Raw genomic sequence first — 25543 nt, 5'->3', positions numbered from 1 at the left:
TCTGAGCTTACAGTAAGACAGTTTAACTGCCACCCATTCTAAAGCCCCGGAGGGCAGTTCCTTAGGCTTTGAAAGGTGATTGACAGGACTGGAGCTGTTGCCAGCCATCTCAAGGGGGCCATCTGGTGGCCTTGTAGAATGAATTGCTTTACACAGAAGGAATACAGGAGAGAGACCACAGGCACAAACAGCAGCAGGGCAGGTGATATGAAAGCAATTGTTCCACTCTCTTCAGAAGAGAGTCTGAAGAGTAAATAGGCAAGTGAATCAGAAGGCTGTTCAGACCTCACTTGGAATACGGTGTCCAGTTCTGGGCCTTGTATTTTAAGAAGGTCATTGATAAACTGGAATGGATACAAGGGAGGGCAACAAAGAACGTGAGGTGTCTGGAAACCAAGTTCTATGAGGAATGGTTGAAGGAGATGGAGTGTGTTTAGCCTGGGGAAGAGAAGGCTAAGAGGAGATATTATAGCAATCTTCAAATATCTGAAGAGCTGTGTGGGGAGCCGTACCCTGCCCACCAATCTGAGACACTGCTCGTGGGGGTGGGGATCTGTTCCCCAAACTGGAGAGATTAATAACTTTGTGGGCCATTCCCATTTTACTGAGAATGGTGTTCTTATTTCTTGCTCCTTTTATCAAGCTTCTGCTGCCACCACCAAGCTCTTCTGGCTTAGGTTTGTGTCCTGACAACCCCTTAGTAAGATAGCTAAGGGCTGCGAGGGGAGAAGTATAACTCACAGGACACTGAGTGACCTTTAAAATAAAACAAAGGCCAGTTTTTTGATGTACAAGTAGCTTAAAGGTTTCCTTCTGCCAAAGCAGGGCTTTATACACGTAATGGTATATATAACAATGTTTCAAACTTAGTACTTCAACAGAGGCTAGACTTATAAGTTACTGAGGTGCCAGTGTTGGATATAACAAGCATTTCCTGACTCCAAGCCCTTTTACTGGAAACACCTGACTCAAGATCCAAATATATCCACCCTGACTCAAGATCCAAATATATATTACACACATCCAGCATTCAGACATAAGAGTCACACTTGCTAACTGGAGGTGTTCACTGGTGTGTACAACTTATTACCCACTTCCCCGTATCCAACCCACCGACCCTCACTAGAGAGCCAAATCCTAACCGTCCCGGTCACTGGCTCATCCAAGCTCTGCCTGACTCTGTGAGTTCCCAGTTAGACAGTTTAACTGACATTCTCTGCTCCATTCTACAGCCTCTCCCTCAGGAATCACATGTGGAAGGTGGTTCCTTGGGCTTCCAAAGATGATTGACAGCTCCGGTGCTGCTGCCAACCATCACAGGCTGTCACACACATTTTGTTCTTTGTTGCTCCGGAGGCCAAGACAATAGGATGAAGTTACAAGGAAGCAGATTTAGGCTAGATGCTATGAAGAGTTTATTAACTGGTAAGAGCTGTTCAAGCCACCTAATGGCACAGTGGGGAAGCAATCTGCCTAGAGAGCAGGAGGCTGTTGGTTCGAATCCCTGCTGGTGTGCCTATGTCAGTGGTATTTGGAAGTGTTCTGTAAGTAAAGTCCAAATGTGAGTGCAAATGGAAATATGCATACAGTTTCTGTGCTTTGGTGTGGCACTGCCTCTACACCACTGCTCTGTGAACTCAGACAAGTTGCTAGGATTGTGTGGGAGTCTCCAGGAATCCGCTTTGATCTCCAGGTGATTTTAATGGCTTGATATTGTGAAAAATAATCAGTTCGTTTGCCTAGCCATAGCCATATCAGAAATATTTGATTCAAAAATTAGGTAAGGTAATTAAAACCAAAATAAAATCACAGAACATTCAAAAATGCAAAAAGTAACTAAAAATAATTCAGAATTAGACAGATTGTATCAGATTGTATCTCCCCAGTATGCCCTGCACGCTTGCGCAGGGCATACTGGGGCTTCCAGGGGCCACGCGGCCCCCCACTCCCCCCCGCCCCCATCACAGAGCCGGCAATCATGTGGGCAGCCGATCTGGCCGCCCAAGGCTCCTGAGCGATTGTCTGTGGGGAGAACAGGCTTAGCCCGCTCTCCCCGCAGTTTCGGCAAAAGCAGGTCTCACTGATTGTGAGACCCGCCCCACTGTGTCATCAAACCCAGATTTCAGATCGATAAAAGTGAAAAATACTGAGGGATAAAATGTCCAAGAATAGCTTGAGTCAGAATAGACATCCCCTATGCAAGAGAAATGGATATAGAGGAAGTTGTACATACAAGAGTTTGTACTATGGAGGTCTATGGCCACTTCATCTCCTATCTCTGTGGCTTGCACTACCTGCTGGGATTCAGGTCCTGCAGTGTTGTTACACTACAACTCCCATCATCCCCAGCCACATTGGCCAGGCCATTGTGGCTAGAAGATGGGACTCATGGTCCAACAACACTGAAGAATCCAAAATTGGGAACTCCTGGCATAGATGATAAAAGTAAAGAAGATCCTGTCACCTCTTCCCCATGCATTAGATGTGCTAGTGTATCTCCTAATTTTTGGGAGCCATGCATTGCTTTTAAACAAAAATATCTATGTGTCTGTATGTTTTTATAAAGCACGGCTGTACAATCTTGGCCTTCCAGCTAGTGGTGGACTACAATTCCCACCATGCTTCCCCAGCTACAGTAGTCAATAGTCATGACTAATGGGAGTTGTAATCCAACACCAGCTGGAAAGCTGAAGTTATGCAACCCTGTTATGAAGTTTCAAAGATATTTTTCACAACTCTAACAGGCTAATCTTACGTGCTGACAATAACCCTATGTACGTGTTATCAAGCAAGCAGCACTCAGCTACAGCTCAGAAAGTGGGGAGGAAGTTGAGCCCTGGTGCAGTCGCTCACCCCACACCAGCCAGCAGCTCTTGGTTGAGGTACAGTTTGTGTGAAGGGGGAAGTGCTGGCCACCACAGTTATGGCACTTCACACAAGCAGCACTGTAACCATGAGCACCCAGCAGAAGAGGGTCAGTGACAGCAGCAGGGCAAAACTTCTTCCCTGCTTTCCAAGCTGGAACCTTGAGTGCCACCGCCATATCATCTGAATGGGGCTTATGAGTTCAGACAAATAAAGGATGGGGAGAACTCAGCCTTTATCTGAACTGATGGAACCATTTTGCAAGATAAAGTAGTCTTGTGGCTTCTCGAATGCTAACATATTAATTAAAGCTGGCCTTAAGATGACATGAGTGTGGGTTTTATTGCAACAGTCTAACAGGACTATCCTCTGAACTTTATGAAGTGATCCCCTGCACATGACTACATGTAAGAGACAGCAGTAATCACCTATCGCCAAAAAGGACTCTAGCTCTAGCTGTGCTGTTTTTTAACAGAAGGAAGCACATAATGAGACAGCAGTTCTTCAAGAGAATTGGCTAAGCAGGTTAATATATCATGGTTGAACTCTGAGCTCCCCCTAGAGACCAACTAAAGAACTACAATTTTTGTAAATTGAGTAACTAACTTACTTTTTCTGAAGCATTACGAACGGTAAAGAGAGATGAATTGTTTTTGGTTTTTTTAATGGTGCATTGTGTAGCCTAGTACACACTGCAGCATGATGCAGTTGAACAGATACAAGTGTTCTTTTCACAATTGCTTCAATCTAGCCATTTTTCTTTTTTACAGGTGGCTCTGCTGCCACTATGAAAATGCACAAGTCAGTTCTCTCAGTCCTAAAACAATATGTGCAAGAGAAACCCTTTGGTATATACAGACCACTAGCTGTGAGTGAATGGATTTAGGACTGGCCTGCCAGAACAGAAACTTCTGCCCAGTTATATAGTTTTAAGTTCTGATTCCATGCAAACTTACAGGTAAATCCAGCTGAGTTTGATCACACACTGGAGTGAGATGATTGCAGCCTTTGACTGTACTTAACAAGGAACAGCTGGTCCATGAAGGAAGAATGTGATGCAATTCTTAGTTGATATGACTACAGACATGGCTGATGTCATTTGTACCTATAGGACAACAGCAACACTTGACAGATAGCTTTTTCTAGTTTTCCTTCTGAGTGTTTTAATTAGCTTTTGACATATTTAAAAGTACAGGGATGTTGCTTGCTGCCTGCTATGAATGGAACTGATTTGAAATAAAAGTGTGAACAAGTTAGACTTGTCATGAATAAATATTTAGTAAAGATGGTCAGCTGGTTCACATGTATTCAAAAAATATTGCAAGTAATTGAAAAGCACTGCAGGATCTCTTGTGAATGGGGCCACTTACAAGGTGAAGAGAACTGATCTTGTGGTAGCAAGTATGACTTGTGCCCTTTGCTAGGCAGGGTCTGCCCTGGTTGTATTTGATGTGTGAGCACTGTAAGATGTTCCCATTAGGGGATGGGGCTGCTCTGGGAAGAGCAGAAGGTTCCAACTTTCTTCCCTGGCATCTCCAAGATAGGGCTGGGAGAAACTCCTGCCCTGCATCCTTGGAGAAGCTGCTGCCAGTCTGTGTAGCCAATACTGAGCTAGATGGACCAATGGTCTGACATGGCAGAACTTAAGGCAACTTCCTGTGCATTGATTTTTCTGATCCGGCTGTTAAGAAAGGAGGTGGGGGTGGAAGGCCAGATTAAGCTGTGAAGTCCTTATAGACCTTAGCCTATTTGACTAATAATTGCCCATCTAACACTAGCTTCATTGTCATGTTCCATAGTCCCAATAGGTAACTTGTATTGTTTTACTGTAAACTACCCAGAGATGGGCAGTATACAAATAAATAAATAAATAAAAAGGAATAACCTTGCCTTTTTAAAAACCATCACTCTTCCTTCACAATGACTTATGGCACTTACCAAATATAAATAGACAACTTCATTGAAGATTGGAAGGAGTGCACCAACTTCATCATTACACTCATCACCAAGGCTACACTTTTGTAATAAAAGTTTTGGCTGATCTTTTCAAAAATGGAATTTTAAATCATTTATATTCTCTCCCTAAAAATAGCCTATTGAAGATACATGGATTAATGTTGCATGGGTTACCATGATACAGGATGAAATGCCTTAAGATCTTTACCGCTAGAGGTGCAGTGCTAATTTTACTTGTAAGCAAAATACAGCTCAATAGGTTTTATTTGCAAGGCGTTTTTGAAGTTCTTTAAAATTGTTTGGAACATATTTCAAGAGAAAAGGGCTTTTTACATGAAGCAGTTCACTGAAGCAAATTTGCAAGACTGCAATTCCTTTGAAGGCTATTGTACACAGTAGGACTTTCTTTCTAGTAAACATGCCTATATGAACCATTGTTGCAAGCCTGAAAATTGATTAAGACTGCTGCTTTCTACCCAAAATTTACTTGCAATTTGAAACAGTAGGGAGAGGAGGAGGAGGAGGAGACTAAGGAGAACGGCATTTTCTATTCATGTAGATACAGAAATTTCACAACAAGATATACAAATAGCATTTTAATTTACAATAATACAAATTAACATTTTAAACATAACATTTAAAATCTCAGCCTAAATCAGAAGACATCAGCTATGAGAAGTTGCAAAGAGAGAACATTGCTTTTCAGAAGGAATTTTAGACACCTAACACTGTATCCAATGTTTTAATTGTAAAACAGACATTTTCATTAGCAGTATCTAGATACACAAGTCTGTTGGCACAAATAATGGCTGGGATTCAAAGACCCACATATATGGCAGTATTTTAGTCTCGTCTTACATTCTTCTATACTACTGCTACCGCCAGGCTGTGCCCTCCACTGTTCTGCCATTTGATAAACCTCCCTATGAGAACATCCTTTACACATGTGCGCTCTGGACTCTAGGGATTCCCACTCTGCTCAAAAGATGTTTGCTAGTATACTGAAAACAAGTAAAACTTAGGGAGGAGAGGAGGAAAGCAGTTTATAGAACCTAAGTGTCATTGCATTAGAGCAAAGGCAACTTTACCTCTCCAGCTGTTGCTGAACTACAACTCCCAGCATCCCCAGACACCCCAAATTGTAGCTGGGGGTGCTGGAGTTGTAGTTTGGCAATGAGAACCAAGGTTGCCTACACCCTGTATTAGAGCATAGAATATATCTGCACCCAGGAAAATAATCAGAATTAATCAGGTCACCATCAGTAGTCTATGTTATTGGAATTCAAAATATAATTGTTGGGGTACGGGTGGATGTCACACTTCACTTCTCTCTATGGCAAGAGAAACCAACCTGGGGATGATGGGAATTGTAGTCCAACAGCTGGAGAGCCTTAGGCTAGCATACCAGCCATATTGAAATTGGACCTTATCACAAGCCTTAGGAATGTGAACTCTCCTGAAGAAAATTCAGTCAAACAGAAGAGAAGCTGTACTCATTTGTAATCAATATCCAATCAGTTTTTCAGGTGCAACCATTTCCTCCAAGGACCCAAAAGGTCATCCTCACTCTTCCTTGGAGCACTAGATACTTGCAGCATTGCTTGCATTTTGGAACTGCAAAGAGTTTGTTGTGGCTTTAAACTCCTTCTACATTGTCTTTTTGAAGGATGTCTGAACAATTCCCCACACCTTGTCCAGAATGCACAGAATCTCTTGTCACACTAGTCCACTTCTTCTGGGACTGTAACCAAGAAATGCAGTGCTGGAAACTTTGAGTTTTATTGAATCTTGAACAATCACAAGTCTGAATAACTTAAGTTGTGAAATATATCATCTTTTTGTAACCTAGATGATCCAAGGTTCCTACAGGAATGACACTCAGTCATGTTTCCTGGGAGTACAGACATACAATGAAATATCCCTCCCCCCCCCTTCAGTATATTGGTGAACATTTTGGCTCTGGGTTTACTGAACCAGCAGTAGGATGTCTCAGTATGAAGACTTCATATGGAAGATTCAACATTAAAGTAACAAGTATGAAACACAGAGAGATGCTCTCATCTACTCTCCGGTTACAATCCAATCTAGATATATTAGTGTTTAAGCCTTCTGATTTAGTTAGCTGTGAGCTCCATCCATTAAATAGTTTGATAAATCAATTTTAAGTTGGCTGGTCACAGACGCAAGCCACCCCACCATCACTTTTTTTAAAAAGTTAAAATGTACTAAAGCTGAGTTAATTATCTCATATGAAAGGTCAGTTTCATATGGCTTGCTACCTTCTCTGAGCCAAATTTTATCCTGTATTTTAAATGGCATAGTGTTTCTTTGAAACACAAAGGCTATGTCCAAAGTATATGTCAAAACACACTGACAAAGTGCGTTCTTGCCCCAATAAGTGTCTTAGTCTTTAAGGTGCTGCAGGATTCTTCATTTTTCCTGTTCCAGAGCTTGAGTGAGTAAGTAGCTACATGGAAGTAGCTACCTCATATAAGGTAAATAAATCCAATGGAGCAGGGCCTGGAAAAACATTTGCACTATACAATAGTATTTAAGTTGGACCTAACAGACTATGTAATCAACCATTACAAACGTCTTTTGAAGACCTCCAAAGAATGAGGTTCCAAAGCCCAATTGGCAGCCTGCCCCACTGACAAGCTGCTGTTAGGAGAAGATTCTCATTATACTATCCTCTGCAACAAACAGATTTTGCAAAAAGCTGCAAAGGATTAAAGAGATCAGCAGGTGCCATGAGTCCAAACAAGTTGTGCAGATCAGCTCTCAGCCTTGCTGGTTTTAATGGAATTGAACTCATTTATTTCTTAACTAAATTTAAGTCTGATACACACATGCCTGTACACACAGCTTTGGTGTCACAGCATAATACTGTGTAGGAATAGACTACCCAGTACACTTTTGTGTGCAAGACAAGTGTCATCTGGCTCCTTAAATATGTACAAGAGAAAATCAAGCAAGGCTACATCTGAAAGTGAAACAGCATTTTAAGCAGCAGATCTCGAGTAATCCTGGCTCTTTAAGAAACAAAAATAAGTACATACAAAAAAACCCTACCAGGACCAATACTGGTCTTATCAACACAGCTGCACTGTGTCAAACACAACACACAGTTCCATGAACTCTTCCCATAGCCTTGTGAGAAACGTGTGACTTGGTGTTAAGAAGCCCATGCTGCCAGCTGCTTCATGTCATCTTCATCCTCCACCTTCTTCTTTGAAGATGCTGTAGCAAGAGGGTCATAACTATTTAGCCATATAGAAATAGGAAAGGGCAACTATCATGACTCAATGGGAAGACTTGAATTGCTTCTGCATGAACTTGGCTGTAATGTGTCTTATCCAAATTCCAGGTATCCATCTTAATTATTTATGTGTTATTTTTCTATGTAAACCGCTTTGAAAACTTTTGTTGAAAAGTGGTATATAAATATTTTTGTTGTTGTTGTTATAACATTCCTGTGATTGTTGAGTTATTGTAAGCCATCTTGGGCATCAGTAAAAATTGAAAGATAGGATATATATTTTTTAAAAATAAATTGAAAACACTATTCTCCCTTTTCTGGATGCCTTCAGCAGAAGATGCTAGAGCTTCTCACTGAACTTTTAGCCAGACCTAAACTGGGTCCGGAATTCAAATTTTAAGGCCGAGTTCAGAGATAAAGATGCCCCTAGCCACTTCCAGTTGTACCTATTGTGCCACATAGTATATCCTGTCCCCATTTCTCCACACCCATACCATCTCCAGTGCATGTCATCCAATACCTGTCAAGATGGCTGCTGGTACATGTTCAGGCATACAAAAAGAGCCAGCATAGCGTAGTGGTTAGAGTGTTGGACTAGGACCAGGAAGACCCGGGTTTGAATCCCCATTCAACCATGCAACTCACTGGGTGACTCTGGGCCAGTCATGTATCTCTCAGCCTAACCTATCTCACAGGATTTTTGTGAGGATAAAAGTAACCATGTACACTGCTCTGAGCTCCTCGGAGGAAGAGCAGGATATAAATGTTATAAATAAATAAAATAAAATTTCAGCAACAGTGGGTACTAAGTAAGGATGTGCTGAAAAATCGTGGGCACCTCCCTTTATTTTAAAAGGGCCTACACAGCCCCTTTAAAGCAGAGGAGAGTAGGTCCATTCCTGCTCCTCCTCCACTTACCACCATCCCAGCGCTCCTCCCATGATGCTGGCCATGCAAATGGCCACCATGCTTCTGCAGAGACCATGTGCGAGCTGGCGCCATGCAGGGGCAGCTGGGAGACACCCCACTGGAGCATGGGCATAGATGGGGGGGGAGTGCCGGGATGGCAGCAATGGCGGCGAGCAGGAGGAGGAGCAGGTATGGATCTGCGATCCTCTACTTTAAAGGGGCTGTGTGAGCCCTTGATTTTAAAGGGAGGTGTCCGCGTTTTGGCACATCCCTAGTAGAAAGGAGGGGACAGGAATCTTAGATGGCTGGAAAAAATGGGTGCTAGTGGCAACAGAGGAGTCATAACATCTACTAATGTTCTGCTATTTCTGTAAAGAATTATTGAGCATCTGCTTGGATCATAAGGCACCTGTCAGGCAACATAGCCTCAAACTGTAGTACTCTTGCTGTGCATATAGACTATAACACAATGAATCTAGTTTCATCTATATATGCAATTTAAGTGATTGTGTTAAAATATGAGGCTCTTATCTTGGTGACAGGCTCTCCAACAGCATTTTAATGTTTTGGGTGCAGATGGAGACTCAGCATGACTGCAGAACTGCACCTTTGCCGGATGCTGTTAAAGTGAACTCTAATAGCAGCCTTCTTCCTATCCAAAGAGTTTTGATCAGTTTTGCACACAGACTCTCATTTCTACTGAGGTTACACTATGTATTAGTGCTTTCTGCTGCGGAGAATTGCCAAATGGGCTATGAGGACAGCACAATGGAGGGGCTAGCAGGGGGAGAAGGCTCATGCCCAATCCATTACCAAAAGGATTGGTAAAACGGGTAAACACATTTCTGCCATTGCTAGTGACTGTAGCAGGCTGGTAGATGAAAGCTCATACAAGGGTCAACCAAGATCTGGTCAACCCCTTTACGATGGAGAAGCTGCCATGTGAGTCACATATCAAAACAAAAGAAATTAATTGTTTTAAACTTTTTAAATTCCTTTTAATTGTTGGCCGTTTTAAAATTCTGAATTTTTATGTAAACTGACTGGAGATGCTTTGTATCAGGTGCATTATAAATCACATAAATTAAAAAATAAAATAGAGACAAGGAAATGTGCAGTTCTATGATCTTCTATCTCTATATGCAACTTTATTTTTTATCTGTATATGACTCATAAATAAGATAGAATTGCCCACAACAAAAATAGAGACTCACTGTGCCTCTATGTGCAGCAAATGCACAGTGATTTGTGCAGCTTATTCCACCCTCCACACCAGCCAATTGGCTTTCTCCTGCCATACTGCAGGGCTGGGAGAAAATTAGTGGTTGATGGGATGGGGAATCCTTGGAATTGTCCCCAAAATGCCATCCTCTCTAAGTGTTGAGAGGGGTGAGGAGGCCAAGCTGCCGTCACCCCCCACACACCATGGGGTAGAATCTCAAGCCTGTGCCACTGTGGGGGGACAAAGAACCCAGCCTTTTCCCAATCTGGCATGGATCTGCCTGCAGCTGCCTATTACCTTGTAATCCCTTTATACCAGTAGATTGCCCAACAGAGAATTTCTTAATAGGTCCGGGAAAGGCAGGCAAGTTATCACTTTCATCTCAATCCAAACACTGTTGGTTATATGACCATTTACAGCACTGTCCTTCTTGAAATGCAATCATGTGACTGCTGTTCTAAAAGTGCAGTGGGGAGCCGCAGGGTGGCCGACATACTGTGCAGCAGGCCACCCTGCCAGGAGATGCTTGCTGTTTCCAAGCCAGCCATGAGCCAGTCCCCGCTGCTTCCAAAGGCAGAGCCTGCTCTATGCCTCCAAAGCGGTCAATTCTCACTGCTGTACAAAAGCGGTGAGCAGCAGCAAGCACGTGTCCCTCTTGGATGGGCAGCTTGCTATGCAGGATGTCAGCCAGTAAGGCTATGCACACGAGCAGCCCTACCCAGCCAGGCTAAGGAAGCCCAACCTGGATAGGGCTACTTGTTTGCAGTGCCAGGATCAAGGCCGATCCCACACAAGCCCGAGTTTTGTACCTGAGAGTTTACCTGGGTTAAAAGGGAACAAGCTTTACTTTCCTTTACCCCAGGAATAGGGTTGTGTATTCAGAGCACCCGACTCGCGGGAGAATCCCCCAATGAACCACACTCGCCACGCAGTGCATTGTGGGATTCCTGGAGTCCGGGACAATGAGTCCCACATGCTCCGTGCAGCACGGATCGTGCGAGCGTGCAGCAGGCCAACAGGGACTTCAAGGATCGTCTGTGAGGGAGGAGGTAGGTCCATCCCTGCCTTTCCCCTCCAGCCCGCCCCGTCGGTCATGTGAACGGCTTTACTGTGTTCCATACAAACAGCCTGTCACGTAGGGCAGCCTCATATAACTTCAATGTTATATATAAACAAATACCATATTTTCCCAAATCGAAGATGACTCTGGATTTAGGATGACTCTTTTAAAAGTAGAGGTTAAATACAGGTTATACTTTGCACTTACTCAAAAGGAACAGGATTCTGAATTTAAAATGGCCCCCCGGTTTCTAATATCAAAAGACTTGGGGGGGTTGGGGGGGCGTAGTCTTGGATTCAGAGAAATACAGTGAATCTAAGTTTTGGCCTGGACACTTTGTTAAGTGATCTATCCACACCTGCCAGCAGAGGCCTAGCAGGGAAATAAGTCTAAGGACTGTTTTCTGAGCTTTATGAGTTCTTGCAGGATGACACTGCACATCAAAGAGCATTGATAGTGCAGTAAAGCCTGTGGAATTGTAAGCACTTACATCACAAATGACACAAAACAAAATTACATCTGAACTATATGTTAAGAAAATGGCCAATAGTTTACCAGGTTTTGAAGGTAGTGGTGTGGCTGGTACACTTGGTAACCTGACATTTGTCATTTTATTATTGAGTTCTTCTTGCTCCAATTCCTCTAGTTCTGCCAGCAATTCATCCTGAAATCAGAAAGGTTACGTGATTTTTGTTTTTTGTTTTTTAAAGGAATACTTTTTAAAAAGTTAACAAAGAAACAAACTCTTCTGGGACCATAGTGCCGTGGTTGAGCATCTGATTCACATGTAGAAGGTTCCAGGCTCAATCTCTGGCAGCATCTCCAGGTAGGACTCGGAAAGACTCCTGTCTGAAAACCTGGAGAGCTGCTGCCAGTCAGTGTAGCAGGAGAGCAGCTGCCAGTCAGGGCCTGGTCACCCCTGCTCCACATTACTAAGCTAGATGGACCAATGGCCTGACGGTATAAGGGAGCTTCCTATGTACCCGTTTGAAACTCATGGCTCACACAGTGGCAGAAATGTAGAACTGGATCACTGCCTCACTATGGCGGAAGCACCAGCCATATGACTCAGAGTCATAGTTATGCCTGGTTATGGTGGCTCGGCCTGTGTCACCTGCTTGTCGTCTTCCACATGTACTCCCTCATTCTCTCATGCTACAGGAATGACTGGCCAATATACTCAAAATCACAAGGAAACAGAGACTAACAGGCATTGCAAGATTCTTTAAATATTTCAGTTTGCTGGTCAAATGACCATAACAACAGAGATTTAAATATTTCAGTCTCGGCATGCACAGAACTTGCATTTTCTAGAACAGAGGTGGACAAAAGGTAGATTGGAATCTACAGGTTGGTATTTAATTTAACTGCACTGGATTCACAAAGGTTTCTGGTTCCTGTGTAAAAAAAAACCCCAAAAACACCCCCCAAAAAACCCAAACCCTGGCACAGGAAGCCTTGTGCTAATTCCTTTTATCCCAGCCTCAGCATTCCTCACCTATCAAACATGGAATATTCAGTTGCCTCAGCAAGTGTCAGAAGTAGGCAACCTTGATCCTGGGGGCTTCAGTGAGGCCCACTGCTGATCCGTGATCACCTGTGTCCATAGTCTTTGAGCTGTGATGATAACGTAACTTTCATCTGTGAGTATCACTCCCTCTCTCTCCATCTGCAAATGGGAGATTGCCCCCTGAGGCTCCTGCAAGGACACAGGGACCTCTGGGAACAAGCTTCTGACGGGATGGATGGGACAGAGGAAAGAGCGACCAAGCACGATTATTTCACCCGCCTTTTAGTCCCCTTTGAGCACCTGGGGAACCGCTCCTCTAATGGAACGAGATGAAATTAAGGCCCATGTAAAGACGTAAACGTGTGGCTTGATATAGTGTTCTTAAGTTTTTTGTGAACCGCTTTGGGAGGTTTTCCTGAAAAGCAGTATATAAATGCTAAATAAATAAATAGGACTAGCTGACCTGGTGCAGAGCATCTGCGCCCTTAGTCCTCCCTGTCTCTCCTCCCTCCCTTCAGTCCCAGTCCATTCTTCCCCTCCCAGTCTACTTTCCCTTCCCTCCCCACCCGCTGCCCGTCACCGCTGCCCCAGCTATCTGGCAGCTCCTTGCAAACTCTCGCAAGAGCTGCTATGCATGGGATTAGCCATGGGTATGCCTTAGAGAATTAAATATACAGAAGATATGGGGATGGGGATGGGGATCAGCAAGGGAGCCTGGAAAAGATGCTATGTTGCCACCTACGCCTTTGGGAAAAAAGCATACACAGTGTCAGTTTCCACACACCCTTAGGTAAACCCCACTATGAACATTGAGAGGCTATCCTGGAGCTGGCCCTGGCTTTTGGCTAGGTCTTTCTGCAGTTTTGCTGGCCAGTTTTAGAATGTTGTGTTATAATCAGTAGGAATTCCTATCTAGTTCTGTACTTTTATAGACATATTATCCCTGTGTATGCAAGCACTGTAGATGATTTACTCTGATGTCTGAGCCACTGTTTTGCATCTGATTCCATCATCAAGTCACCATTTGCACCTGGTTCTAGTAGCTGGTCAGGGTTTGAGTAAAACACCTAAGTAGACACTACAAATCTGAAGCCTGCTCACATGTGTTCCACAAACACTGAGCAATGCATCTCTCAAGTCATATTAGAGATGTGAAAATCTCATGTGGGAAATGGCTGATAGGCCTGCTTAGCACACACACAAAAAGACATACAAGCTAAACAGCTATGTTTCAGTGGTGCATCTATCATCTCTAGAGGCTGGAACACCAGACCACTAGTGGAGTGGTGGAATGAGCATAATTCACACAGTTATACCAGTGGTTTTTAAAAGAAAAAGTAGCAGCATTCCTGAGAAGAATTGTCAAATATCAGAATAAAACCTCCTTAAATACAGACCTAACTGGGGCAAATGAGACCCAAGTTTAAAAATCTAAATCATAACTACTGATACCACCCATTCTGACCACTTAGAATTTCATATCATAATTATTTTTGAGAGCGTAATTTCCTTTGTGGGAGATTTTTTTTTTTTTTAATGGCACTTTACACAGCAGTCTGAATTATCTGCTCAGAATAGTCCAAAATCTGATTTTCCACCACTTGAACAGAGTTTTCCTCAGTCAGGAGTGCAGCCAAAGGGAAAGTGTGAGGAGCAACTCCTCAATTTCTCCCCACCCAGAGGCGAATAAAGACACTTTTGGTGGGGAGAAAAATATGTTTTGGGGAGAAGTTCTGTAAAATGAAAGGTAAACTCCTCAAATGGGCAGTGGGGGAGAATCTACACCCTTGTCCACAGTTGAGTTGAAGTGAATTTAAAGAAATATGTGATGTTCTTGGAAATAGACTTGACAAAGTTTTGTCAATCCCAATATAAGAAGTGATATTTAAGCTGAATCAACTCTATATTATTGATTTCATTACCAACCTCATCAAAATCATCACCAATTTTTCGTGTAAGAGCTTCTGTGATTTCCTGAGCAATATCTTGTTGTTCAGTGATATCTTGCATCATGTCATCAATTTTGTCCAGGTCCCTAAAAAAGCAAACATTCCAATCATGCTTTATGCCCTGTAGAAAATCATAAGTCATAACCCAAAATGAAAAAAGGGGCGGTCCCATACAGGTCACACATTCTGCGTGCAGAAGTCTCAGGAGGTGTGCCTGTATGCACAGACTTCAATGAACAGTGTACTAGGTCACATTAATCTGGGCTACCTGTGAAAATGCCACAGGAACTGAATATTATACATGACAATGTGTATCAGTCAAGGTCTGGTAACTACATTCAATATTATAAGATCCAACCAAAAAGGAAAGGAAATTCCAAAAATTTCTAAATACCAACACACACAAAAAGGAGTTTTGACACAGTAGTTGCCACTTACATATTTTCATGTACTTTTTTCATGGCTTTGGCAGCATAGCCCATGTTCTTGAACACTTCTGTGTTAGTGTAGGAGTTTTCAAGCGCTTCACGTTGGAATTCAATGGTAGAAAGTGTCCCATCAATTTGAGTCAACTGTTTCTCGTATCTCTTTTTTCTCTTCAGTGCTTGCAGTGCAGCTGTTTAGAGAAAGGGAAGAGGGTAGAGATAAGAAAGGGAAGAGGTTAGCTACATATTTCATACTGCATTATAGATGCAGCTGCTTCAACACATAACCAAGAGACAGTGTGCCACATAGTTAGGAAAGATGAAACGGCAAAATAGAAAACTTTTAAAAACACTAAGGGAAAAATAAAGTGGGCCTAGAATTTCATCAGTCTATTAAGAGGACTCCTGCTTAAGATGCACCATCCCACCCCCGGGGAAAAAAGAAAAACAGAAAACTAAAAGAACTGAATTTGTGGCTTCTTCTTTTTAAAGAAAGTTCAGTGGAGTCAAAACATTGTCAAGTGCAAGATGCCAATAATTAGAAATAAGATACAGAAACAGCAAGCTCAAGCCTGTTCACTCATTCCGTGAATATGTGAAGAGGAAGGAGGGCTGTGCTCATGAGCATGCTCCATTGGCTTCATCTACAGCATTAATATGAAAGGGGCTCCTTTCACAAGCCCACATTAGATGCTTAACGTGTGCACATACGTACAATGGAAGTGCATATTGCAGGGAGTGGAGAAGCAGGGGTCCCAAACACATGCAGCCCTGCCTACACAAATACACTTGGACATGTGCTATGGCTGCCAACTCTGGAGATTTCCTCCCCCTATTACTGCTCCCAGTGTTTTTCACATGTCAAGCAATTAAAATCTCCAGAATTATAACGTCAAGAATCCAGGCCAATCCTGCCACCCTTTGCCATCCAGCTGTTTTCTATATGCATGGAGAACAGCACCAAATATTTGAAGGCGGCTACACTAATGGGAGCCACCTAATGGCACATTGGGGTAATAACTTGCCTAGAAAGCCAGAGGTTGCCGGTTCGAATCCCCACTGCTATGTTTCCCAGACTATGGGGAACACCTATATTGAGCAGCAGCGATATAGGAAGGTGCTAAAAGGCATCATCTCGTATTGTGCAGGAGATGGCAATTGTAAAACCTTCCTGTATTCCACCAAAGAAAACCACATGGCTGTGTGGTCACCAGGAGTCGACACCGACTCGATGGTGCAATTTTACCTTTACAGTAATGGCAGGGTGGGAGCAGGGCCAGCAGGTCTTTGGGTATCGGGGAGTGGCCAGTGAGTGCAACCCCACTTCCAGCTCACATGCCCTTTGCAACGTGTTTCAACAGTAACTGAAGAAAAATAAATGCTGCTCAATGGAAACAAGTGGAATATCCTGTTTAGTCCCCAAGGAGATAACTGTGATCAAGCTGCACTGAGGTCAAAGCCCACGAGTTTTGTTTTCTTCTTTAGGTTGCTTTTCTTTATTACAAAAACTGGTGCTGTGAGTTTCTTAGATCAGGTATGACGAGGGCACGACTCGAGGCTATCCCAGAGCTTGGGCAGTTCCTGCCAATTTTATGCCATGGCTTTCATACTATTACTATCACAAGTATTTATATACTGCTTTCCAACAAAACTTTCTCAAAGCGGTTTCCATAGCAAAATGAATAGGGTTCCCGCTTTCAAAAGGGCTCAGAATCTTTTTTTTTTTTAACCTAATACCAGGGACACAGTCACTGGAGAGAGGCTCTGCTGGGCTAAACAGGGAGAGTTGTTCTCTCCCCTGCTAAATATATCACTTTTTAAAAAGGTGCCTCTTTGCCCGATATGCAGGTTAAGTGATCATGCTGGTTCAGTGATCAGTTCTTCTGGGAATCATCGTGGCCACATCAAAGCATAAACATAAAGGCAAGCAGTTGTCAGCTATATCATTATTCACCATCAGATACACTACTCAAATGTAGGCAATGGATCACACCATGTAGCTTCAGCAGCACTGAAAGACTTCTCACTTCCAAACAGCCAACTGTATTCCACTTTACATTAAGAATGACACTTCCGCATAGAACTTACATGCTAAAGTTCAAATGTTATCTTTTCTTCTTGGACTGCTTGCTGTGTTACAGCTAAATTCAGTCTATTTGGTTGGGCTGATCAGTATACGGTGAATGCTACAAGCCTTCATATTTATTGTGATCTGTAGAGTCCAGGGTTTTGTTATAGTGCCCTTAGGCCAAAGGGCTTCATGTAAGGCTTGCTAGGTAGGACAAATGAATACAAATGGGGTTAGAGAATGCTTACCAACATGCTCGATTGTGACCATAAGAACATCCCTGCTGGATCAGGCCCAAGGCCCTGCCAGCACCCAATTTCACACAGTGGCCCACCAGATCATCGTAAATATGGTAGAGATGTGCACAAAATTCAGACAAATCAATTCAAAACCATTGAACAGAGTGGAGATTTGTTCTAATCTGGGTGAATTCAAATCAATTTGAATGAATCTCCACTCTGTTCAATGGTTCTGAATCAAATCATTGGAATTTGAATCGATTCATGCAAATTTCATGCACACCCCTACAATATGGTAACACTAGGGATGCATGCTACATAGTTGGAGCATTATACAGCAGCATTCTCATCAGAACCATAAGCTTGTTCCTGGTGCAGCCCTAATACTTGACTTCTGTACTTAAGCACCATGCCCCTGGAGTGCATATTCATTCATGAGTTTCTTTTAATTGCCTGCTTGCAGTAGCCCTTAATCTAAATATTTCAAAAATAAAAGGCACAGACCTAAAAACATAAAAAGGCATCTTGCACAGCTACAGATCAAGTCTAGCTCATTATAGCCCTGCAAACAGCATATTCTTCCTTTTAGCTTTTAGAACTGCAATTTCCAAGTGGTTAGTCTTGGCAGGTTCTGCTGTACTTTCTGCTAAACACACATACCAAATATATCCACACACATCTGATGCATATAATTATGATTGCTCTTAAGCGAATACTGCTACAACTCAGCTACTCTACTTGTAAAAGAAGGAAGAGCAAGAGCCTTTGTTCCTTTTAAACACTGTAAAAATGACTCAACTGCTGGGCCTCTCCTATATTACACACACAGTGTTGGGAGAGGTAAACAACAACCTTCCATTAAGCCCCAGAGAAGTTTTTGAACAGCAAGTGGCAGAAGCAAGGGCAGAGAGACTTCTTAGATTTCAGTACCTCAGATTTGAGAAGTCTGTACTTCAAGAACCACCTGGTCCTGTTGGGCTGGCTGAGCAACTCCAATGTGTCCCAAGAACACACAGTCAATGGCACTAACCATTTAAATACAACTTTTTAATAAGACAGAAATGACTCCCTTCAGCTTTATCCTGAGCCACCTATACAGATAAGTATAAAAACGCTTTTTTGCTGTTAGGTGTAAACTACTATCCTCAGTTCTGCAACTTAGTATCCTGTTATTCCATTTATTTTTATTATTGAATACAGAGATCTTGACAATCTCTGAGCACACATATTAAGCATGAATGTTTAAATGCAAACCAAACACAAAAAAACCACACATATACACCACTGCATACATGCAGCTGATTGCAGGAACACTTTAGATTTGTGAATGAAGTATTTTATTTATTTATCACATTTATGAACCGTCTCATCCGAAGGCTCTGGGAGGTGTACAACAAATAGAATGGTTTGCTTATCAAGGAAATATAGGTGGGAAAGATTAACCAATAACCCTAACAGTTAGAGTCAGAGCCACTGCCAGTGAGTCTGAATGCACAAGGTTGGATGGAACATGAGTCTTAGTTTTTCAATGCAATCAGTGGCTGACGTAATGGTGCACTGTTCTAAAAATGTTCTGCACCCACAGTGGAGGGACCGCAATGTCTGCCAGTGCCCCTTTCCCTTTGCAGCCACCTCTACCTCCCAAGAACATGCTCCCGAGTCCCAAAAACCTCTGGGAAATATTTTCAGGAGGCACCGTTGGCTGCAGAGGGAAGGGGACTGCTCTGTTGTGCCTGTGAGATGTTTTTCCCTCAGCACAATATTAGTCTGGATGTCAGCCAATATCCCATTTTGTTCAGTAAACACACATTGTACAATCAACATACCTTAATGGCAAAGTTACACAATACAGGAAATAAACTTGCTCCACAGACATTTTCAGAGAGTGGAAAAAGAAGATTCCCATTCCAAAGAGTTCAGAAAAAGAAGAGAACCAGATAAGAATGAGAGTAATCTGAGGAAATAAACATATCACAGATCACATTATAAATTTCCTTAAAACAAAAATGAAAAACCCTTTTACTTTTAACACTAACTTGACTCTGAAGAGTGATAACCTTGAAATTGTAATAAGAGAAACACCTGGTTGGTTGGCGGGTTTTTTTGAGAGAATGTTCTGTGTAGCACTTATGTTACAGAATTATTCATTACGGACAACATAGCTCTATTCTGAGATACAGGAAAACCTTTTTTTTTTTAATGGACAAACAAATGTGCATATTAAGGCAAGTTACAGTTGCTGGCCATCAATATTGTTCAGATAGAAGCAACATGAAACGTATGCCTCTTTTCACCTGTAATTCAATTCATTAAACCACAACAGTTTCTGTAATGCAAAGTGATTGTGACATAAATAATGGTCAGGATCTATAGAGCTTCTTGAGCAAGTGGAAGACAGTCTCCTTGTACTGGTGGTGAAGTCCTCAATTCCTCCCTCCAGCTTCAGCTCTACACACCACATCCTATACCATTCCAGAAGGTCCCTGACTTACAGGGGTAGATTTTCAGAAGTACAAAGGGCTGCAATCAGAAAAAAGGACATGGGAATGCTAGCTCACAATTCCTCAGATCCCACCAATACCTCCTAATTTAGACAAAATCCCCTTTCTTTTGAGTTTGAGCCAGAATACTTTGTCACTTAACACTGCATGCCTACAAAAGCTGTTTAGAGTGAAGTGCTGATAACGAAGTTACAAAGGCCACACTTTACAGAGCCAGGCAGACAAAATGAAGTTATTTCAACGTCCTGAAAAAGGATTACTGCTGAAATTAAGAAACCGAAACATTCTACTACTACTACTACAATTTATGTACTGTTTTTCAACAGAAAGCTCACAAAGCAGTTTACATAGAACTAGCTAGGCCGGGTGCAGAGCATCTGTGCCTCTAGTTCTTCCTCATTCTCCGCCCCCTTTGTTCCCTCCCCCACCGGTGTTCCTACCCCACCCCCACCCCGCGCTCCTGCCTTGTGGCCAGCAGGTGGGCCAGAGAAGGAGGCTAAGCTGTCCTTTCCACCAGTTGCCTGCCACCATAGTCTTCTCCCCCGCGCACTCCACCAGAGCTCCTGCCTTTTGGCTGGCAGGTGGGCTGGAGAGTGAGGCTGCACTGCCCTCTCCACCGCTGCCATCGCCATTTTCTCCCTCGCCCCCATGGTAATCGGCAGCTGCTTGCGAATTCTCACAAGAGCTGCCACGCATGGGATTAGCCACGGGTACATCTTAGAGAAATAAATAGATAGATAATATGACTTCCTGTCCTCAAAGGGCTGACAATCTAAAAAGAAATACAAGGTAAACATCAGCAACAGCCACTAGTGAAATGTTGTACTTGGGGTGAATTGGGCCAGTTGTTCTCCTCCTGCTAAATATAAGAGAATTACTACCTTGAAAGGTGCCTCTTTGTTCAGTTAGCAGAGGTTATAATTTCCCTCTTTAAAATTATACATTTTTACAGCATCAACGAGTAGATAGTTATCATGAAGCTTCTTTCTTTATGTTACCATGAACATCACCTTCCATATGCAATTAAACCAATCTATTCCAGATACAGGGTTCTAACAGCTTGTTAAGTCTAGTCAATAGTTCTTTGGGTTTTCTCAAGAAAAAAAGACTGCATTGTCTGCATATACAGCTAGTGTACTCTGTTTTTGCCGTTTCTACCCACTAATAACTTTTTCCTGTCTCACCACCACAGCTGGATCCTCCATACAGAGATTAAATAGTAAATGGGACAAAGGCAACCCTGTTTTACCCCTTGACACAGATTATCAGACTTTGATAAACATCTTTTATTCCAGTTCTACTTGTTGGACTGCTATATCAATCCAACCTCTTCAAAGATTCTTCTACACAAAAAACTTTTCTTAAAATTTTCATAAAGCTTTTTCTTAGAGTCTTCATAAAGTTCAATTCAAGCTTGTAAAAAAAAAATCTACATCTGCAAAGAATATAAAAGTGTCATTTTTCCTTCCATAGCAAAATGTAGGAAATCCATTAGTCATCAAATATTTTATATTTTAATTGTTACCTTCTAAGAAATCCTGATTGGTTTTTTTATAGAGCCCCTGGTGGCGCAGTGGTAAAACTGCCGCCCTGTAACCAGAAAGTTACAAGTTCAATCCTGACCGGGGCTCAAGGTTGACTCAGCCTTCCATCCTTCCGAGGTCGGTAAAATGAGTACCCAGAATGTTGGGGGCAATATGCTAAATCATTGTAAACCGCTTAGAGAGCTTCCAGCTATAGAGCGGTATATAAATGTAAGTGCTATTGCTATATATAATATGTCAGCATATTATGTTATCCAGTAATCAAAAGCTCTGAAGCTTACAAGGTATGCTTAACAGAGAAAACGGTCTATAAAAGCTGAGTTGGGATAGATTTTTTTTTTTTTAACGTTACTAGCAGCCCGCAGAGAAGGGGTATTCAGATCAGGACCATGGTGTGAAGGAAGTGGAGGCTGAACCCTTCCTCTCCTTGATACTTTCCCATTATAATTGTCTGAAGAATCTGAAACATTAAAAATGTGAGTTTTGTTCTGGTTCAGGACAGTTCATCCGTTGTTTTTAAAAACTCTCCAGTTCTGTAGTTCAAACACTAACATTAAAAAGTGGTTCAGTAATCAGTTCAGACACTTTGAACTAGTATAGACAGTCTTCATAAAGAATATGAATTTTGCTTACAATGCAACTATAAACTGAATATGGTAGCTATTTAACTTCAGGGAAAAAAAATTTTATACCATTTCTGGATTTTGTAAAGGTTTTTTACAAACAAAATACACACAAGATTTTTAAAAGCATTATATAACACAACTGCAAGCTCAGTGCTGATCAATGAACCACTTATTTTGGACCAGTTACAATTCTGTGTGTTTAGGAGTTTGTTTTGGATTTGTTTTCAAGGCAACCAACAAATTTTAGGTTTATGTTCAGTTCTAGTTCACTGGTGGTGGGGAGAACCTCCCTGAACCAGTCCTGGGTTCAGGTTTGGTTTGACTCCCTGAATCACCCATCCCCAAACTGCTATTCGCCTTACAAGACAAAACATTCTCTTCCAGCTCCTTTTCATTAGTCGAAGAGAAGTTACCTTAACAATTTGCACGCCAAACATCCAGGTATCCATAACCCTGTTATTGCCATAATCCATAACCCTGTTATTGTTACTGCCATAACCCTGGGTGGCCATAACAACTTCAATGTGTGGCAGGGGAACATGACAACTTGATTTTAATTATAAAATAGCCTGGGATTGCCAGGTTGCTCAAAATGACCCTGTACTCCAGTATTTTTCTCAGGTAAATTGCTGGAAAAGGTTAATCCGTGGTCACTTTGAGGCTGTTGCTGGGCTCATCACTTTATCACTGGACTCTGCCCTGACACCAGGTTTGTTCCCCATTATTCAAGGGTTGGCAGTCTTGTGACATCAGCAGGCCCACCTCAGAAATCTGAGGGTTTTAACTACATCCAATCCAAGAACTCTAAACATGGGGGAAAGGCCCTGATCTGAATTGTCCCCCTGTCATAGCTACCTGTAACACTTTTGAAAAACAAAGGGACTCCTATTCATGGCTCCCCAACCTTATGTCACGTTTGGCCTTTATACACCAATGCCAAAGGCGGCCAACAAATTGTATCTTTTATAATAAAAACAAATTAGTACATTGTTTTCTCTCACTAGATTTTTTTTTTAAAATCCAAATTAAAGCTTACAAGCACCTCCTACAAAATTAGCAGCTGAAGATGTTTCCCCCTCTAATCAGCTTTCCAATTCCAGTTAGCTTCAGCCTTGACATAGTGTTCTTCTTGGGAGCTGGCTGCTAGGCCTGTTCTGTGGTAACATGAAACTCTTGCATTATTACTAAACTTCAAGTAATGACATAGTCAGGACAACTGAGTCATACACATGGAATGCCAGTATGCCACTCATGAGGACACATACCATGAACAATCTATGCATTAAGCGTCCATTAGCACCTGCCTAGAGCTACTACCTCACACTTTCCTAGAGCTTAACAACAACAACTTGTTATGAATCTTTTTTTAAGGTGCACATGTATTGGGTTTTCAAAGAATAATATTTAGTGCCGGGAAAAATGAAATATTTTTTTCAATACATTCATTGTGTTGTATGCTATGGAGGAATGTAGCAAGGCAGGTGTCAAGATCCGCTCTTCAGGTTGTTTGGGATATAATTAGTGGGGAGTGACTTTCCATGCCTGTATTGTTGTCTGAATCTTTTTTATTTTGGAAACTGTGTGTTCTCACCTGCTCTGGAACTCCACTGCAGGAACGTGTGTGTAGGCACACAGCTAGGGGAAAGTGGGCTCATGGTTGCCCTCTCCCTGGTAGGGGTTTATGGTCACCCAGAAGGATCTGCAAGGTCCTCTGGAGTGGCTTTGTCATCATCTGAGTGTTTTCATTGTTTTCTCCCCCAGCAAAGGAAAGAACGAAGAAAACACCCAGCCAACAACAAAGCTAGCTTGGAGTGAGGCCGGCCAGAGCTCAGGGAAAAGGCGAGTCAGGCAGCTCTCAGGATCTGGGTAGCCAGGTTCTTTGAACCATTCTGCCCAATGCTCTGGCCTGAGCATGTAGATTTTTTTTAAGGGAACAACAGCTGCAATCATCACCAAGCAATAAAAGTAGGATCCCCCCTACTTTTTTTTAAAGACAATGTTCTTTTCCTCTCCTGTTTAGGTTTCAATATGACGAATGCATGAGAGGGGAGAACCCCAAATGGCTTTTTATTTAGGTATAAATATACACACAGGCAATGTGAACATCAGTTCAGCTATCAGCTCTCTACAACAAAACTATTCTCCCATTGCTGCTAGCTATCATATGTAAACAGCACATTGTGCTACAGCCAATGAAAATGTCCTTGTTTGGGAAGTAGCATTACCACACCACTGTGATAGGATTTGACAAGTTATGTGGAAAATTATGGAGCAAAAAAACCCCCTATGTGTTACCTAGTTCTGTTCGTTATTCAAGTATGCCTAAATATTAAAAGTAACTTCAAAACAAAACCAAAAAAACTGTCTGCATCATTCTCTTCCAGCTCCTTTTCATTAGTACAATAGAAGTTTCCTTATCAACAATTTGCACACCAGAACAGACTTCCTCTATCAGCTTCTTATAAAAATGCCCTTGTGAAATCAGAGTCTTGTTTCATACATCATACTGCAGTATGCTCAGTCATGACCCAGTATTTAAGTCTAAATTACATCACCCGTGGCTAAAGAAGAGAAGCCCTATTCACATTATGCTCAAGGCACATACAATCTATGTACAGCATACACATGTACAGTTATTCACACATGCTCAATGCATTAATTTAGTCCTAGGGCCAGCTGAGACAAGTCCTGGACCTATGTTCCAAATATGGAGCTTAGGGTTTCACCTGGACTGGCATTGCTCCTGAACACTCAGGTGGCTGACATTGCCACCAGTGCCTTTGCACATCTTCAGCTGGTGTGCCAGCCCCACCCTTTTCTTAAGATAACATTTCTGGCCCCCATTACACATATCTTGGTCACACCTCATCTTGATTACCACAATGCACACTCTACATGGGGCTACCCTGAAGAGTATTCAGAAACTAACAAGGGCAAAATGCAATATCCAGGTTGTTATCGGGGCCTATCTGCTCAGGTCAAATCACCATATTTTCAATGACCTGCACCAGCTACCAATTTGTTCCTGGATCCATTTTGAGGTGCTGGTTATTACTTTTAAGATCCTTAATTATCAGAGCCCTAGTTATTTGGGAGCTAGCTGTCCTTCATTTACTCATCTTACAAGGTGATTGTGGGGCCGGGAGGGCTACTCCACATGCCAACACCTGATGAAACCCAATTGTCATGCATGTGAAACAAAACCTTCTCAGTCATTCTCCGCAACTGTGGAACATCCTCCCTGAAGACATTTGCTCCAAGCCTTCCATAACTCTCTGAAGATTCTCCTTTTCAGGCAGGCTTTTGAACAGGTGGGATGATTTGGATCCACCTCTTACAGGGCCTGCTGCTATGCTTTGCTTCTGCACAGTTTGCTGCTTTAATTACATTTTTGTTGTGATTTCTATTGT

General features: G+C 42.3%; 1 protein-coding gene across 1 annotated transcript in view; it reads right to left on the bottom strand.

Annotated features, from left to right (window-relative positions):
• Positions 1-5404: 5404 nt before the first annotated feature.
• The window catches only part of CHMP4C (charged multivesicular body protein 4C), a 30125-nt gene continuing 9986 nt past the window's right edge, over positions 5405-25543 (bottom strand). Inside the window, exons 2-5 of the mRNA XM_053244365.1 lie at positions 15169-15346; positions 14708-14816; positions 11827-11935; positions 5405-8061 (exon numbers count right to left, since the gene is read on the bottom strand). Coding sequence (XP_053100340.1) covers positions 7997-8061; positions 11827-11935; positions 14708-14816; positions 15169-15346 — 461 coding nt within the window. The 3' untranslated portion in view covers positions 5405-7996. The remainder of the gene's footprint in view (positions 8062-11826; positions 11936-14707; positions 14817-15168; positions 15347-25543) is intronic.

This window comes from Hemicordylus capensis, chromosome 4, assembly GCF_027244095.1.
Source record: "Hemicordylus capensis ecotype Gifberg chromosome 4, rHemCap1.1.pri, whole genome shotgun sequence".
Classification (NCBI taxonomy): Eukaryota; Metazoa; Chordata; class Lepidosauria; order Squamata; family Cordylidae; genus Hemicordylus; species Hemicordylus capensis.
This window is presented reverse-complemented; position numbering and strand designations above follow the sequence as displayed.